Source organism: Mustela lutreola, chromosome 12, assembly GCF_030435805.1.
Source record: "Mustela lutreola isolate mMusLut2 chromosome 12, mMusLut2.pri, whole genome shotgun sequence".
NCBI classification, from domain to species: domain Eukaryota; kingdom Metazoa; phylum Chordata; class Mammalia; order Carnivora; family Mustelidae; genus Mustela; species Mustela lutreola.
In genome coordinates this window covers 84,937,933-84,954,044 of record NC_081301.1, presented here as the reverse complement: position 1 = coordinate 84,954,044, position 16,112 = coordinate 84,937,933, and the positions used below count along the sequence as shown (strand labels likewise).

The 16,112-nt window shown below is 44.2% G+C and overlaps 1 protein-coding gene across 3 annotated transcripts in view; it reads right to left on the bottom strand.

The window, feature by feature from the left end:
- Nucleotides 1–4,424: 4,424 nt before the first annotated feature.
- TRPM6 (transient receptor potential cation channel subfamily M member 6) overlaps nucleotides 4,425–16,112 on the bottom strand; it is a 166,239-nt gene continuing 154,551 nt past the window's right edge. For all 3 annotated transcript variants that reach the window (XM_059142330.1, XM_059142327.1, XM_059142328.1), the window contains exons 37-39: nucleotides 13,691–13,742; nucleotides 9,112–9,218; nucleotides 4,425–6,695 (exon numbers count right to left, since the gene is read on the bottom strand). In XM_059142330.1, the coding sequence (XP_058998313.1) occupies nucleotides 6,562–6,695; nucleotides 9,112–9,218; nucleotides 13,691–13,742 (293 nt within the window). In that variant the 3' untranslated portion in view covers nucleotides 4,425–6,561. The remainder of the gene's footprint in view (nucleotides 6,696–9,111; nucleotides 9,219–13,690; nucleotides 13,743–16,112) is intronic.

Genomic DNA, 16,112 nt, shown 5'->3' with positions numbered 1-16,112 from the left:
ACTACAGCTTTGTAATATAACTTGAAACCCGGACTTGTAATGCTTCCAGCTCTGCTTTTCTTTTTCAAGATCGATATGGCTATTCAGGGTCTTTTGTGGTTCTATGCAAATTTTAGGACTGTGTGTTCCAGCTCTATAAAAAATGCTGGTGGTATTTTGATAGGGATTGAATTCAATGTGTAAATTACTTTAGGTAGTATAGACATTTTAACAATATTTGTTCTTCTAATCCATGAGCATGAAATGTTTTTCCATTTCTTTGTGCCTTCAATTTCCTACATAAGTGTTTTACAGTTTTCAGGCATGCTGTAGTAATTCTGAGTGTGCTGGCTAGTACTGTCTTCTATGTTACTGATTTGATGTAGCTTTCACTCCTAGCTCTCCCTTGAGTAGCTGATTTAATCAAGTTATTGAACTTACAACCAATATTTTCAAATCTTTATAATGAGCATAGCCATCAGGTTGCTGTTCGGATAAATGAAATTACGTGTAGTGTACATTTAGCACAATGCCTAAAACACAATGAGGGCTCAACCCATGTCGCCTATAATAAAGATATTAAAAAGTTATCTTTCTAGTTGTTATTAGTGCTGGGCAATGATGATCAGCACTGTAAATTTACAGGCAGTAATACCGTAAATTCCTTATTTGTCTTGGAGACTCCTGAAGACAGAAATAGGTCTTATCTAGTAAGTCTAACCTTAGTGTCAGGCATAAGATGCGGCTGGCCTCCATAAACATTTCATAGAAAGATATATACTGAACGGTTGTACAAAGCTAAGGACTGCACCTCCCTTCTCACCCTATCCCCTAAGATATCCCCAGAAGCCCTTCAACAAGCAAACGGCCAACCTCATGAAGCCCAGCCCATGTTAGTTTTCATCTGCAACATTCATGTGATCTTCTAGAACACACGCCCCTCTACTATCTCAATAAAACAATTCACTAGTCCTACCACAACCCATGGTACTCTCTATCCTCACCCCCAGCAGAGGCGTGCATCCAACAACCATTTCTCCTCCTCCTCCTCTGTTGTTACCAGCATCTCTGCTCCCCAAGGCCCTAGCTATGAAATTTCAAAGATAATAGAGAATTCCAAAATATGACAATAAACTGTGATAGTTTTCTAGGGCTGCCATAACCGAGTAGCACAGACTGGGTGGCTTAAACAAAAAGACTTAATTCCCTCACAGTTCTGGAGGCCGGAAGTCCAAGATGAAGGCGTCGGCACATTGTTTCCTCTGAGGTGTCTCTCCTTGGTTTGCAGGTGGCCACCTTCTCTCTGTGTCTTCACATGATCTTTCCCGAGTGTGCTGTGTCCTAATCTTCTCTTCTTATAAGAACATCAACAATACTGCATCAGGGCCCACCTTAATGACCCCCACTTAAGCTAATTACCTCTTTAAAGAACTTATTTCCAAATAAAGTCACATTCTGAGGTACTGGGGGTTAGAATTTCCACACATGAATTTGAGGGGAGGGGTAGGGAGGCACATTTCAGCCTGTAACCCAGACCAAGAGTTTCTTCTGCTTACCAAGGCATCCTGAGGCTCTGTAACCTCTTAGTTAGTGACCCATAGGGAAACAGAGAAAAAGATTCATGGGAAGCCAAAATGCAACCACATGATATCGATAATGATTCCCCCAAATATCTCCAAGGAAAGGCATTTGGACAGTCATTAGCCAAAGGGTCTCTACTATAATACTTGTGAGGACTTGGTGATACTAACATAGCAAATGGGATTTCTAAAGGTTCACAATGAAAAAAATCATTGCGAAAGGGCAGAATTCTATAGGAGGTTACAGTTGACCCTTGACCGAGGCAGAGATCAGGGGCACAACCCCCCCCCCCGTTACAGTTGGAAATGACTCCCTCAAAACTTAATTACTAATAGCCTACTCTTGATCAGAAGACTTATTAATAACAAATGATCAATTAACACCTATTTTCAATGTTATATATATTATAAACTCTATTTTTACAGTAAACTAAGCCAGAGAAAATATGAAAATCACAAGGAAAATACATTTATAGTGCTACACTATATAAAATCTGCGTATAAGTGGACCCATGCACTTCAAACCAGTTCTTCCATGGTCAATTGTAGTTGCTAAAAGATGCTGGCGAGCTAAAGGCTGGAATTTTCTTATGACAAAACTTAAGTCAACCATTAATTAAAATTTTTGTAAAACATCCAGCTTTGCAAACATCAAGACTCTAAACCTGCTCTCTGTGTATTCCCAAAAATGTCACCATTCATGGTGTTAGATTTGGGCTTTACTGTTCCAGAAGGCTTTCTCTGGGCAGAAGATGGCAAAAGAAATTCACTGCATAACCTAAATACAACGAAAAGCAAAATAAATAGGAGACACTTTGAAATGGTGAACTTCCTGGTTTTGAGCTATTTAATTAAGCTTCCAAACAAAAAGGGAGCAATGAGCTTTTTCCCTCAGGAAATGGAGAAATAGCAGAACCCGCTTTTGTGTTTACACTGAAACAGGTCCACGGATCATCCTCGGTAAACATTAAATAATGATCACATAATATCAAAAATGAAAATCCCTTATAATTTATCGAACTGAATCTCATACTCACAAGAAGCCTGGTAAGTGAGATTCTCTAAGGGCTTTATAAACGCTCTTCTATTGCTCACCTTTGTTTGAAAAGGTAAGCATCTCATCTCCATTTCAGAGTTAGGGGTTAAGAGAAAGGTTAAACAAATTATATAAAGTTATACCAAAATCTGCCAATGATACAGACCCAGGTCTGCTGGTCTTGAGGACTAAAAATCTCTCTTGGGGGTGCCTGGGTGGCTCAGTGGTTAAGCCGCTGCCTTCGGCTCAGGTCATGATCTCAGGGTCCTGGGATCGAGTCCCGCATCGGGCTCTCTGCTCTGCAGGGAGCCTGCTTCCTCCTCTCTCTCTCTCTCTGCCTGCCTCTCTGCCTACTTGTGATTTCTCTCTGTCAAATAAATAAATAAAATCTTTAAAAAAAAAAATCTCTCTTGGAAACATTAAACAACTTAATATTTTTAGGAGGCCACTTTACAAAAATATATTTTATCTGTACATCATGGTACACAAAGAAAAGTCAGGAAATAATAACTGTGAAACAAGACAAGACAAAACAAAGAGTGTGGTTTCCAGAACGCTTTCCATTCTACGGACCCACCCATGTGCCTCGAGATTTGAAATGCTATTTTAAGTCTCATTTTCCTTCAGAAGCTAACCTCTGTGGAATAAAAGACTGTTAAGGGGAAAAAAAAATATTTTCTGTCATTTGACTTTAACTTATGATAAATTAGCTTCAACTAGTTTCTTAGAAAATTGCCCAAGAAATGACTACAGAAAATTAAATACCAAGACTTCAAAGAGGCAAACACACAGCCTTCAAATTCCGACCTCAGAGAATAATCCTCCCTTTCTCGTGCTTTGGAGAGATGTGAGTAAAGAAATCAGACTAGGGCATGGTAATGAACCATCTTTCAAATGACTTTTCTATCAATCTTCTTTTCAAAGGGTAATAAAGTGATGATTATTTCTAGGCAGTTTCTGGGAAGTTATCATCTCATTTCAACAGTCGCCAGTAAGAAGGACCGTATTCTGGTATCACAACAATGATAAGGGCAAGAACTGGTTGAGAATTCAATAGACAAGGTGTAGGTTGTTAAAAGCTATTTCCTGGAAAATTAAAACAGAGAGAGATCAAAAGAATTGTGTGGGGTCTTAAGGAATTGGTAATCATTCCCTTCTAGATTAAATATGCAAATCTGATTTATTACCTAGTGAATGAAATCCATTACCATTTGAAGGTTTTATTATTTCTTCCAACAAATAACATTGGAAGCTTATGGTGTGCCGTGTCTTGTGCCAGATGCTGGTGACTAGTGGAGAAAGACAACTCACTATGTCAGGGGCAGCTGTGTCATGACTTCTAGAACCTCGGTGGTCCCATCCAAAATAGTTAACAAATAACCACTACCAAGAAAATAAAATTATTTTTTAAACATTCAGTAAATGGTTGTTTGGGAAGACTTTATCACCGAGAACTTGGTTTGCAAAGCCACAGAAAATAGGAATGGGGTGAGAAAGACCCAAGACCATATCTGAGCTCATTCCCTAGAACTGTCAGAGGCTTTCCAGTGTCCAGAGGCAGAAGTCGTGCAGGAACACACAGCCTCTCTGAGAGGACTACATGTAGACAGGATGCCCTCCTGCGGGGTCTCCTGTGAACCCGGCTGCTTCTCCAATCTCCCAAGTCCCATCGCATCTGGGAGATGGGTTTTGTGCTCATGCAAGGACTCTACAGTTCATTCTTCCTCATTGGTTCCTAAAACCATCCTTAGCTGGGTCTTCTTACTTACCCTAATTCTCTTTTCCCAGTCAGACCCACTAGCAGATGAAGCATGGGACATATCACTGGATCCAATGTTCTCCCAGAAGACAGTTTTTTTTAATATTAACCACAAATCTACAGTTGGTACCAAAGGGCTGGGGGGAACAGAAACACCAGACAGAAACGTGTTTTAAGGGCAAGGAAATGCTTTGTTCATTGCGTCCTCATCACTCACACAGTACAGAGAAGGCACTTTGTTAAAAATCTGTTGACTAAAACTGACTAAATGAATGAATGAATACCCACCCATCTGTGGTCATGAATCACTCAAAAGTCATGACCGTCACATCGGCATTTGCACACAAGCAATCCCATAGGGAACTTTGCCCAGCACTTCATCTTTTTAACATAATATTCTGGTGATTTTTCTGAAAGAAAAGAAGGAAAAGAAAACAAGAGAAAGGAAGAAAGGAAGGAAGGAAGGAAGGAAGGAAGGAAGGAAGAGAGAGAGAGAGAGAAAGAAAGAAAAGCACAACACAGACATTTGAAATCAAAACGCATTTGTTCTCAAGTTCCATGCCAAGTAACAAATATTTGCCCCCTCAATTAACGCCTTTAGTTTGGCTCTTGGACAGTAAAACTGCCTCTTTTCCACAGTTCAACACAGCACTGAAGTACCAAGAGATCCCTTATTGATTTGCAGAACAGGATAAAGCTGTTAAGCCCTGAAAAACATATTAACATGTTATCCCCACTGCCAATCAAGAAATCACCCAAATTTCCTGTCCACTGCCACCCCCCAAGACCAAAGTACAAGGGGTAGAAATGTGTCCTTTGCAATGCACACAAGAACCAGACACAACCCTGGGCAAATGAAATCTGTGGCTCTCCAGCCCTACATGCCTGGGCCACACTTCCCCCAAAGAATCATCTAGAAATGCAGTTATGTCGGTGAATATATCAAACCAGCTCACGGAAGAGCTCTAGATAAAGAGGGGTTGACATTTTTCAAGCCTTCCATTCCCTCCTTGTGTGAAAAGTTCATGCTTATTCTGAGGTGGGGTGACTTTGACCAGTGCCAAAGAGAGATGGCTGATCCCCCAAAGGTTCTGGGTGGTGAGGTGACCTGGGAGCCCTCCTTTGGGCCTCGGAACCTGATTACATGTTCTCAGGCCATACTTCAAATCTTACTGGGGCATTCCGCCTTCAAGCCACCGGCACTCTGCCGTAGAATGAAGAAAACACCTTCAAGCACATTTTCAGTCAGGAACTCCATCTTTCCCCAGAGAACCTGAAAGAGTAACTTGGCCTGTTGTATTATATGCACAACTTTGAAAACGGGAGTCCTGTTTTAGAGGTTGGCTTAGTCAACTCTAGTTGATAGTAACCCTGAGCTTAAGGAAAGGGAAAATATTTCATGGCAATTCCTAGTTCTACATATCCCCGGTTCCCCTTTAAGGAAAAACAAAACAAAAAACACAAAAAGGAAGCAGGAGCATTTGTTTTAGATTTCCCTTTTCCTTTCTTTCGGAGAAACCCGAAATGTCCAGGCATCATGTGATGGCTGACAAAACCGCAACTCCATTTGGATTTCACCAGGATGCTAACTTTCTCACTGCTGAGCCCATGCGGGAGGGTGCTCCAATCTGAGCAAAGACACCCCAGCCCACTGTTTCCCCTGATGCTGCTATTCAAAGCCTTGTGCCCCTGGGAAGGAGGAAGGAGAGAGTCGGAAGGCGAATGTCTATACACGTACGTCCATAAACAATATGGGGGTGAGGTAATGAACAGCAGTGGGGGCTTGAGTCCGTGCACACAGTGAGGAAATAACTTAAATTCATCTTCCCGGTTCTACAGGGCCCACCACCCTGCTCCAAGGGCTCTGAGAAACCACCCAAGGCAATGAGGTATGAGGGAGCAGTGTTCCCAGCTGGCTCGTCTGAGGGTCTTCCTACCCAGCCACAGGACAGGGGGACGAGCACACCAAGCACCCAGATCAGTGTCAGGTGCACACAGTGCACACAGGTCAGTGTCAGGGAGAATCCGTGTGTCAAACCCCTGTGAGGTCCTTAGGCAGAGCGAGCTACCAGGCTCCGAGGGCATGTCTCAGGGAGGCCCTCGGGGTAAAGCTGTCTGTCCCACGCACACTCTGGTGCCGCCGACGGTGCTCCACTCAGTCTCTGTTAGCAGAGTTCACAGAGCTGGTATCTCCTCTCCTTCCCTTTTTACAGGCGGGTGAGGTCTTCTGGAGAATGACGCCCCCTTTCCCGTGCTGGAGGCCCCTCCGCTGGTTCTATTTTGACATCCAGTCCAAAAGTGGAATTTATCCTTCCAGGGGAATAGTCATTTCTTTTTAAATCTGCAAGGAAAACAAGGCAGACGGTTACAGGGGAGCCTCCAGAAGGCAGTGTTCGCACAGACAGACTGAACGTTAGGTCTGGCCAAGTGCTCAGAACGGACCCTGCTGCCTAAGGTTGCAGATACGGGAAACGCGAACCCTCCGCCGCGTCCAAACCCCCTGCCCCAGAGTCCGCGAGTCACTCTAGCTCCCCAGTGCTGTTGCGGGGGCCGGGCGGTGGGGGGGGCACCGAGAGGGGGAGGTCTGATCACCCAATTCCACGTGCAGTGCCGTAGAAAGCACACTCTGGCTGGAGTTAAGCAAGGCCAACCTGGAAACAGGGCGTTTTCATGGCCGGATGAGGCACAGGGCAGGGAGTTCCGCCAAAAAGGTAGATACGAGAGATTTCAGGGGTCAGTGTTCTGCAGCAAAGTCGATCCTCGGGTCCCGAAGCGCCGAGGAAGGTTGCATCCAGTTATCGGATTCTACGCTCCCTGAAGCCGCCTCCTTCCATTTGCGAAAGAAAATTATCAAACGAAAATACTGATGGGGTATAACCCCTGGGGAGAAGCTTATGGAGGAGGTCGGGCTCTTTTATGCTTATGTAGCATGTAGTGCCATATTGATTAAGTCTGTTAACCTTAAATATGTATTCCTTATATTATTTTTTAGTGCTAAAAGGGGATTATCCAGACATCAAACTAATACATACTATCATTTACTAATAACCAACACTTATCGAACATATCCACAGATGAATTCGGTCCTCACGGCAATTTCATGAGCTAGGTGCTATTATACTCAGTTCGTGGATGAGAAAAATCAAGGCTCAGGGTCACATAGCTAGTAAAAAGCATTACTGGGATATGAGCTCAACCTATCTGGCTCTGGATTCCACGCCCTTATACACTATTCTAAACTAGCTTTCCTTGAAAAAAAAAAAAAAAAAAAAAAGTGTGAGACTGAGAAAACATAATCAAGAGCAAAGAAAAATCACCTGCAGTTCTGTTTTTCCTAACTACGCTTTTTTTAATATTCATATTAATAAATATCTGAATAAATGAGGATATTCCTTATTTCCACTTAAACGTGTTAACTGAAGTGTTGAGAGAAAACAAAAATTAAAGCTATAAATGGAAGGATTATTGAGTTAGTCAAAACCCACCAAAATGGGTGGGAAAAAAAAAAAAAGGATCTCGGCCTTCATCATGGAGAAGAGCTAACTTGGGCTCCAGGAGGCAAGCGCTGAGTTATGCCTCCCGTCCTCTCTTCTCCGGGCTGAGGAGAAACAGTCCCTGTGTCTTCCGGACGGGACACCACTGGGCAGCATTGTCAGTGTGCTGTGGACTGACCTCTGTGCCCTCATCTACTGCGTATCTGTGAGACCGAGCTCTGAGCTGCTACCTGACCAGAGTGACAGCCCCCGCCTTCTGCTCCTGTCTCACCTCCCCACCCCCAGCCACAGCCCCACTGCCACCCCGCTGGCTGACAGACTCATTCCCACTGAAGCGACAAGCCTGCCCCCATCCCCATCTTTGGCTTTGCCATGCCCACAAGAGCTTCTCAACCGCCTACCTCGACCTCCAACGAGATTAGAAATTGCCCTTCTCTGTCGTACATTTGCACCTACTGCATCCCGAGTTACAGTGGATGCTGATCTTTTACTGATTTCCCACCCGGGGGCAGGATCCTTTAGCCTAAGGCAGGAAGGGCTACGGGCTTAAAGCACGTGAGACTCCAGTCTGAGGACAAGTTTGGTACGACCGAAGAAAAACAGCGAACAAGCAGGAAGACATGAAGCATCCCTTCTGGAATCAAAGAAAAGAATTCCACAGAGCTGGGACTGCCAGTTTGGGGGACACAGACCTCCAGCTGCTTGCTTTTATGCTAAGAATATTTGTCTGTGGTGACTATATCAGTTTCGGAGAAAGTGTGCCATATTGTCAAATCAGATTTTTTAAAAATACACACTGCAAAAATGTTGAACGTGGCAGGCGTTTGTAGTGAAAAGCACTACTTTAATTGACAGCTGTTGTCTCCTTAGCTACTCCCCGGTCCCCAGTGTCCAATGAGTAACTAAGAATTGAAATCCTGGGGACACCACACAGGACTCAGAGTGGGAAGTGTGGGGGCGGCGCAAGGGGGAACCTGCCTCAGTTCAGTTTTACCCCAATTAAGTCAGTAAACCTTTCCCCTTGGAGAGACTGTGACAAGTACTGGGCCCAATGTTGTTTTATCACATTTTGGCAGAACCTGAAGTAAATCCCCGTCCTTTTAATCCCTTCGGGGACTTGAGAAATTTGCAGTCGGAAAGTCAGGCCTCGACTATGAATGAGATAAAAATGTGATTGAGATTTTCGACTCGATCCCAGGTTACAGTGGATGTTGTTCTAGGAGAGATTTACTCAGAGAGAAATGGAATTGTCTGGGGCCATACCCGGGAGTTTGAGCTTCCGGCAGCAGGAGTTGCAACGATGTTTTGCAATGAAGTTTCTAATTGCATCTTCCCCTAAATTGGCTGGTCCAAACACCATTCCTCTTGATCTAGAGGAAATATCAGAATATCAATGAGATCACAGCGAAGCAAAAGGAGCTCAACCGGGATTCTCTGAGATACCGAACAGTATCCCATAGTAACCCAGTAAATTCGAAGGAGCCAACAAAGAACAGAGCACTTTGGAGAAGCAACAATGTTAGGTTTGCAAATTTAAAATTCAAATGCACTTCAATCTTTGTACCCAACTCCAAGACCTGCTGTGAAACTCATTTCAACGCTAATCTGATAGAAGAGTGAATTTTCTATGTACCACAGTAAAACAAAATACAGTGAGACCCTTTTCAACGCATATGGGGTGAGAGAATGACATTCATCACCAAATGTTCTTTCTACTCCCGGCCCCAAAAGGTGAGGTGAGACGTAAAATAAACTTGCTGTTGGAACACACCTTCTGGAAAGGCTCATATACATTGTTTCGAACCCAGATGCTTTTCGGAGAGTAACTGATGTCCTCAAAAATAAATTCCTGCTGCAACCCTACTTCCGGGACTCACAGCTCTTTCGACAGTTGGTTTTTATCCCACAAACTGCTCTAGCTGGGCTCTTTCTTTGTGCAAAGACAAGACCACTAGGAGACAGTGACTTCGTAGAAGTAAACTACATATGCTAAGTGTGAGTGACAAAATTATAGACAGAACCAGCCTATCTTGAATATTCCATAACATGATCGATTCCCCAGTGGATTTGAGGACCGATGTTCACCCGCCATTAGATCCCGCACAACCATCTCCCCAGCCGACACCCCACACGCCGTGGAGCACAGCACACCAGAAACGCTTCCAAAGAAACTTTACGAGAGCTAATATTTTATTTTAATGACATGCGGAGTGGAAACGGCACATTCTAAAATCTGAACTCAATTACCACTCTTAAATACCACGTCTTGGGAAAAAAGAGAAGCAAACTCGCACAAAAGGAAACCATAAACTTCGTTTCTAAGGGATGTGGCTTTTCAAAAGGGACGTGGTATAAAAAATGGACTTTTTTTTCCCCCCCCATCTGAGTATTGAAACATTTATCTCAATTTCCACTTCCTTTTGGCAGAACAACAGTAGCTGCTCTGAAGATGTGCCAAGCTCGGGACAGGGGCTGATGTCAGTCTGCTCTCGGATCGCCTCGCCGCTCCGAGGCGAGGAGCTGGGGGAAATCTCTTGGGAGGACAACGTGAACGGACACCCAGGATTAACTTTCCTGGTCACTCAATCGCCCTTACAAAGTGCGGCTCTGCTGGGATCTACCGGCTGCATAAGCCGCCTCTTGTTGACTACCGGCCTCTTCCAGGCATCTGCTAAGGAATGACTTCAATAAGATGAAACCGAATGTGCCCCCCCTCCCAAAAAAAAAAAAAAAAAAAAGTAGAACCACTGGCTACTTTGTACTAGAGCTCTCCTGATGCCGGCAGAGTGAAAAATGAAGGTGCTGTTTCAGTCATTCCAACGCGAGCATTCCTTTGCTCTTCTCTAGCGCGACCCCGTTGGATTACTTCGGTCCTGCTTCTACCTGCCACTTGCTCCCTCCCCGTAAAGCAGGAAAACCCCCAACGTAGAGATGTAACCCTGATCCACAGATAAAAGCCGTAAGCTAAGTAACTGTCCTCTGGGAGCTCTGTGAAGGTGAACACAAAAGAATCCACGTTTCTCTCGTGTCTGTGCGAGGGCTGTGACCATTCCCCATGCAGGGGAGAGGGAGAGGGGGTCACGGAAACCTTCGTCTGGCTCTGCTGCGTCTACAGTCCTACAGCATGCCGACGGACTTGCCGTCTCAGCAAAGTGAAAAAGAACAGCAACAACAACAAGCTGTTTTCTGGATCTTCTACCGCACAGGAGAAAGCAAGTGGTAGCTCGGTTCTGGGAGCGCAGGAACGCCAGGCAGGGCCAAGTACACACAGATTTCCTAAAGAACATGTCATCTCTGTTACTGTCATTTTGTATTTGTCACAGGACCCCATCCAGCAAGGCAGTAAATGGAAAACAACCCCAGACGGCCGGTCACTGAAGCCACCTCCTCCGAGGCTCAGTGACCCAAGGAGGTGACCCAGCGGCCAGACAGGGTTGGGCGGGGAGGGGCGGGGGGCAGATGACCGTGTCTTCACGTGCACAAGTGTGGGGAAGGATGGGGACAACAGGCACTACAGGTAATACCCGAATCTGTACTGCAAGAACTCTTCTCTGGTCGAGGATTCTTCTCTTTCGTGGACCCCTGGTCCTCGCAGACAAGTCACCCATCTCCACCCAGATTCGGTATCCTCGGGAGAGGCCTACTGCCAGTGTTGCTGGGAGGGGTAAAGCAAGCACATGAGAGCGCCTGCTTGAACTGGCACTTCTCCAGCATCTGTGGTTTACACCAGATCACCTGCTCATCTTGTCACAGCTGATTCAGTGGGTCTAGCAAGGGGCTGGAGAGTCTGCATGGCCGACAGTTCCCCAGATACTGTGCCAGGACTGGTCCGTGGCCCCTGCTTTGGGCAGCAAAGAGTTCACCACACACGGCTCTCAAAAATGTGTGTCTCAGTGAACCGAGTAGACGCCACCTGCCACCACTGTGAGAAGTTTACCTTCACCAGGAAAACCAACGGCCCCCCCAAAGGAGGGCGCCCCACAAAACCAGACAGCCTCCAGTGATGCCGTCCTATCAATCTCCACAGAGTTCCTATCTTCAAGTCATAAACAATGAAGCTGGTCCTAAGACAAGAGGTTCCCATCTTCGGTTGCCCAGCAGAATCTCGAGGGGGGACTTCTCAAAAAATACAAACATCAGGGCCCCCTCCTCAAAATATTGATTTGATACTCATTCTCAGAAGCTTTTTTTCTTTCCTTTTTCTTTTTTCAGTTTCCTAGGTGACCTTAATGGAAATTGAGACCCACTGGCCTACAGAACGCAATGAAAGTGGGATAAACGCAATCTTCTTAGAATCCTAAAAGGTGGAAATATTCAGGTCATATTAAATGACACATGGGGAGATCAAAATGTAACAGATGATAGATTAGACATAAACCGGGTTCGTTCTATATGCAAAACATTCTTCACTGCAAAATTAATGAAGGAAGAAACAAGTACTTATAGTACAAGTTTCCTACCACAAAACCTTTGGGTGCACAGGGCTATTGAAGAAATAATATCCTTAGCTAAAAACACTTTAGCTGTGCTAAAATAAAAATAATAATAAAACCTTTCCCTGTACCCTAAGGGTTACAGCGTGAACTCAATGCTCAAATATCATAGAAGTTGGACGCATACGGGCACAGGGATCCTCTTCATCTCCTCTAACTCACCTAGTCCAAAGAGATAAGCTAATACACATTTAGACGGACCTCTCTGCAAAGATGCCTATATAGATGAGAAGATATTTCGTGCAAACCATTGGGGAAAAGAAGAGCATTAAAGCATGAATGTTTACAATATGAGGACTGTGGGAGAGAAGTAAAAATTTCAGAACTTATCGTATGAACATTGCCCACATATGTAATTTCTTTTATACATTTTTTTCCTACAGGGGCCAAATACAGACACGTAGTACAACTGAGAATAAAAAATACCATATGCTAGTGGTTCTCAAAGTGTGGTCTCCAGGCCAGCAGCGTCAGAATCATCTGGGAGCTTGTGGCCTCATCTGACCTCACCCTAGACCCACTGAATCAAGAACACACAATCTGTGTTTTAGCAAGCTCTGTGATGGTAGAGGAAGCTCCTGTTTAAGAACCACCGTCATCTGCCATTTATCAGTCCTTCATCAGCCTCACCATACTTTGTCCTCCACCTTGAACAGAAGAGCACAACCTCAGGCCCTCCGGTGCCTCCGTATGGGATCAAATGCCCATGAGAATTCAAAGGACAGAGAGACGACTCATTCTTCTGTATAGTTTAAAGAGCACCCCTGAATTAAGTCAGGCTCTCTGATGCTTCCTCTGAAAGCCCTGCTGCTTTGGCCTCTTGTAGGTCGGCTGTTACTGACCAGCACACATGATGCCTTCCGTTGTGACAGAACACCCTGCCGTGAGAAGACGGAGTGACTCCACTGTGAGACCAGCAAGGGGAGCAGGGCTTCTCCTATGACATCGTTTTCTCGTCAAAGCCCACAGAAGCTGAGCCCACCCATATTTTTCACTGGCTTGGGCCACCAGAAAACTCAGCATTAAATCTGCAACAAAACCCGAGTTACTACATCGGTCTTTATACTTTCCACTTACGGGTATTAACTCCGAATTTCATCTTATTTTATTTCCAGATGTTCTTTTTCCCCCATTTCCTAATCTGTGATTTTTTTTTTTAAATCTCATTGTATTGGATATAGATATATAGATATCTAATAGAGATATCCAGCTTCTCTGTACATATAAGCCATCTCAAAATTTTCTATGATCTAGGCAAGAAATATAAATGCTTAAAAATTATTTTTTCAAAAAAAGATACAATGTGTTAAAAGCAATTTTCTAAATGATAACCTCATTAATCAACTTACTGTTTGTCTTCAGGTTTTATAACAGATGGATCAGTCAAATTCTCTCCAACACCTCCAAAGAAAAAATAAAATGCATTTAGCAAATGGGGATTTCATCTCCTCAGAAATTCAAGAAACTAATATCCAGATCTTAATTTCTTTCTTTAAACTTACATTCACCCTGTAATAAATGCGACATTATATGAATTCAATGGACCATAACAATGACGCAGGTGTGCCCGAACATTTTAGCTAATCCACTGTCTCCCGCAGCACCCACCCCCAAGCTGTAATAAACTAGGAGGCCGCAAACGAACATTTCGGTGGTGTGTTCACAGTTCCTGATAGCGGCATCCGTCATTCATTTACCATTTGTCTACACTAGACATTCTAATTATAGTCTCTGTAATTCTCTGCGACTATAAAGGAAAAGTATTAGCACCCTCGTATCCTCGATTTGCCAACGAATATGTTGACGTTCGAGAAGATTCAGCAGTGTGTCAGAGGCTGCACAGTTCACCAGTGATGAGAACAGGATGCGGGCTGAGCCGAACCTTGCGTCCCTCCCCGTGAGGACGTGGGGTCTGGAGGTGGAGTCCACCAGCGCCCAGCAAGGCACAAGGGGCTGCGAGATTCTGCGGGTACACCCTCTCCTCCATCAGAGACGCCCACCAGATGCTGTATATACACAGCCTTTACCAACAGGAGCATATGGACGCCCCCCGCCTCTGGATGCGGACGCTGGCTGCACACGGGTTCACTTGTGAAAATTCTTTGGGGGGTATACTCCTGCTGTGTGCACTTTCCTGAACCAGCGTTTCTCTTTCATACAATTTAGTTGTTAAAAAAAAAAAAAAAAAAAGGACACGAAAGCGTACAAGGACAGCAGGAGTGGAACTCAGCACCGACATGGATCGAAACAGCAGTCGACACCTAGAGTGAAGCTGTTATAAAATGCAAGTGGGGAGGAGCAGTTCTCTGCCGGATATAACTTATTGGGGCAAGCCGATGGGGAGGAACTGCACCATTTGGGCACACTCCAGCCCCTTTGGAGACTGGCCTCAAGACTGCACTGGTTCTTTTCGCTTGGAAGAGAGCAACCTTGCGGGAAAACTATTTAAAAATCATATGAAACAGGTGCCTGGGTGGCTCAGTTGGTTAAGTGTCTGCCTTGGGCTCAGGTCATAATCCCAGGTCCTGGATCGAACCCTGCATCCGGCTCCCTGCTCAGCAGAAAGTCTGCTTCTCCCTCTCCCTCTCCTTCTGCCCCTCCCTTATGCTCCCTCTCTCTCAAATAAGTAAATAAATAAAACATTTTTTTAAGAAAATCAAATGAAATGTAGAGATTTATTATGTATTTCTATTCGGTAAAAAATATTCATGTTTTCTAACCGCTATTTTAAAAAGATTTTTTTTTTTTGCCATGCTCAGTATGTTTTACCATATGCTGAACCTTTCATAAGAAAATGTAATCCTTATAGTTTATAGACCTTTCTCCCAAGAAACTGACTTCCTTAGAAAAATAATCTGGTTATTATAAGGGTATTCAACCATTTTCGTGTCAGGACCCTCTTTGCCAGTCTGGGTTAATGTTTAAAAAATGTGAAATTTAAATACATAGGATGACAAAGGAAACCAATGATACTGAAATACAGTCATCAAAATATTTAAGTTGTGCTGCAATACATGTGCATCTCCATTAACACATTAACAGAATCTAGTGCAAGTCTATAACTACCATAACGCCACGTCATACAAACAGCGTTTTGCAGTATCTGCCAACACTGTAATGTGCTTTGTTAATATTGGTAATTGCTACTGCAAACAGTCATGGATACCGCTAATGCCACTGTGGTTTGTGGTCTCCCCTATAATCGAAGGAAATGATGAATTTCAGTTGTGGGTTAGTGAAAATAGTGGTGTAATTTGTTTTCTCATCAAAGTTCACAGACCCTCGCATTCTCTTTAAGAGCCTCTGGCTTACCATCTCCTTACACGGATTCTGCACAGGGAAAGGAAGAGCCAGGCTGAAACTCAGGCGCACGGGGAGGTGTGTAAAATGTGATTGGCTCGGGCTTTATTCTTTTTTCTTTTCTTAAAGATTTTATTTATTTATTTGACAGAGATCACAAGTAGGCAGAGAGGCAGGCAGAGAGAGAGAGAGGAGGAAGCAGACTCCCTGCTGAGCAGAGAGCCCCATGCGGGACTCGATCCCAGGACCCTGGGATCATGACCTGAGCTGAAGGCAGAGGCTTAACCCACTGAGCCACCCAGGCACCCGGGCTTTATTCTTTTTAAAGAAAAAGTCATAGGAAGTGACTAGGCTCTTTATATTTTTCTCATTACAGATACAAGAAGGAACAGGGTCCACTGACTCCACTTTTCTAATGATGGAGTAAATACACAGAAAAACAGACACAAAGATAGTCCGAGGACCGTCAGC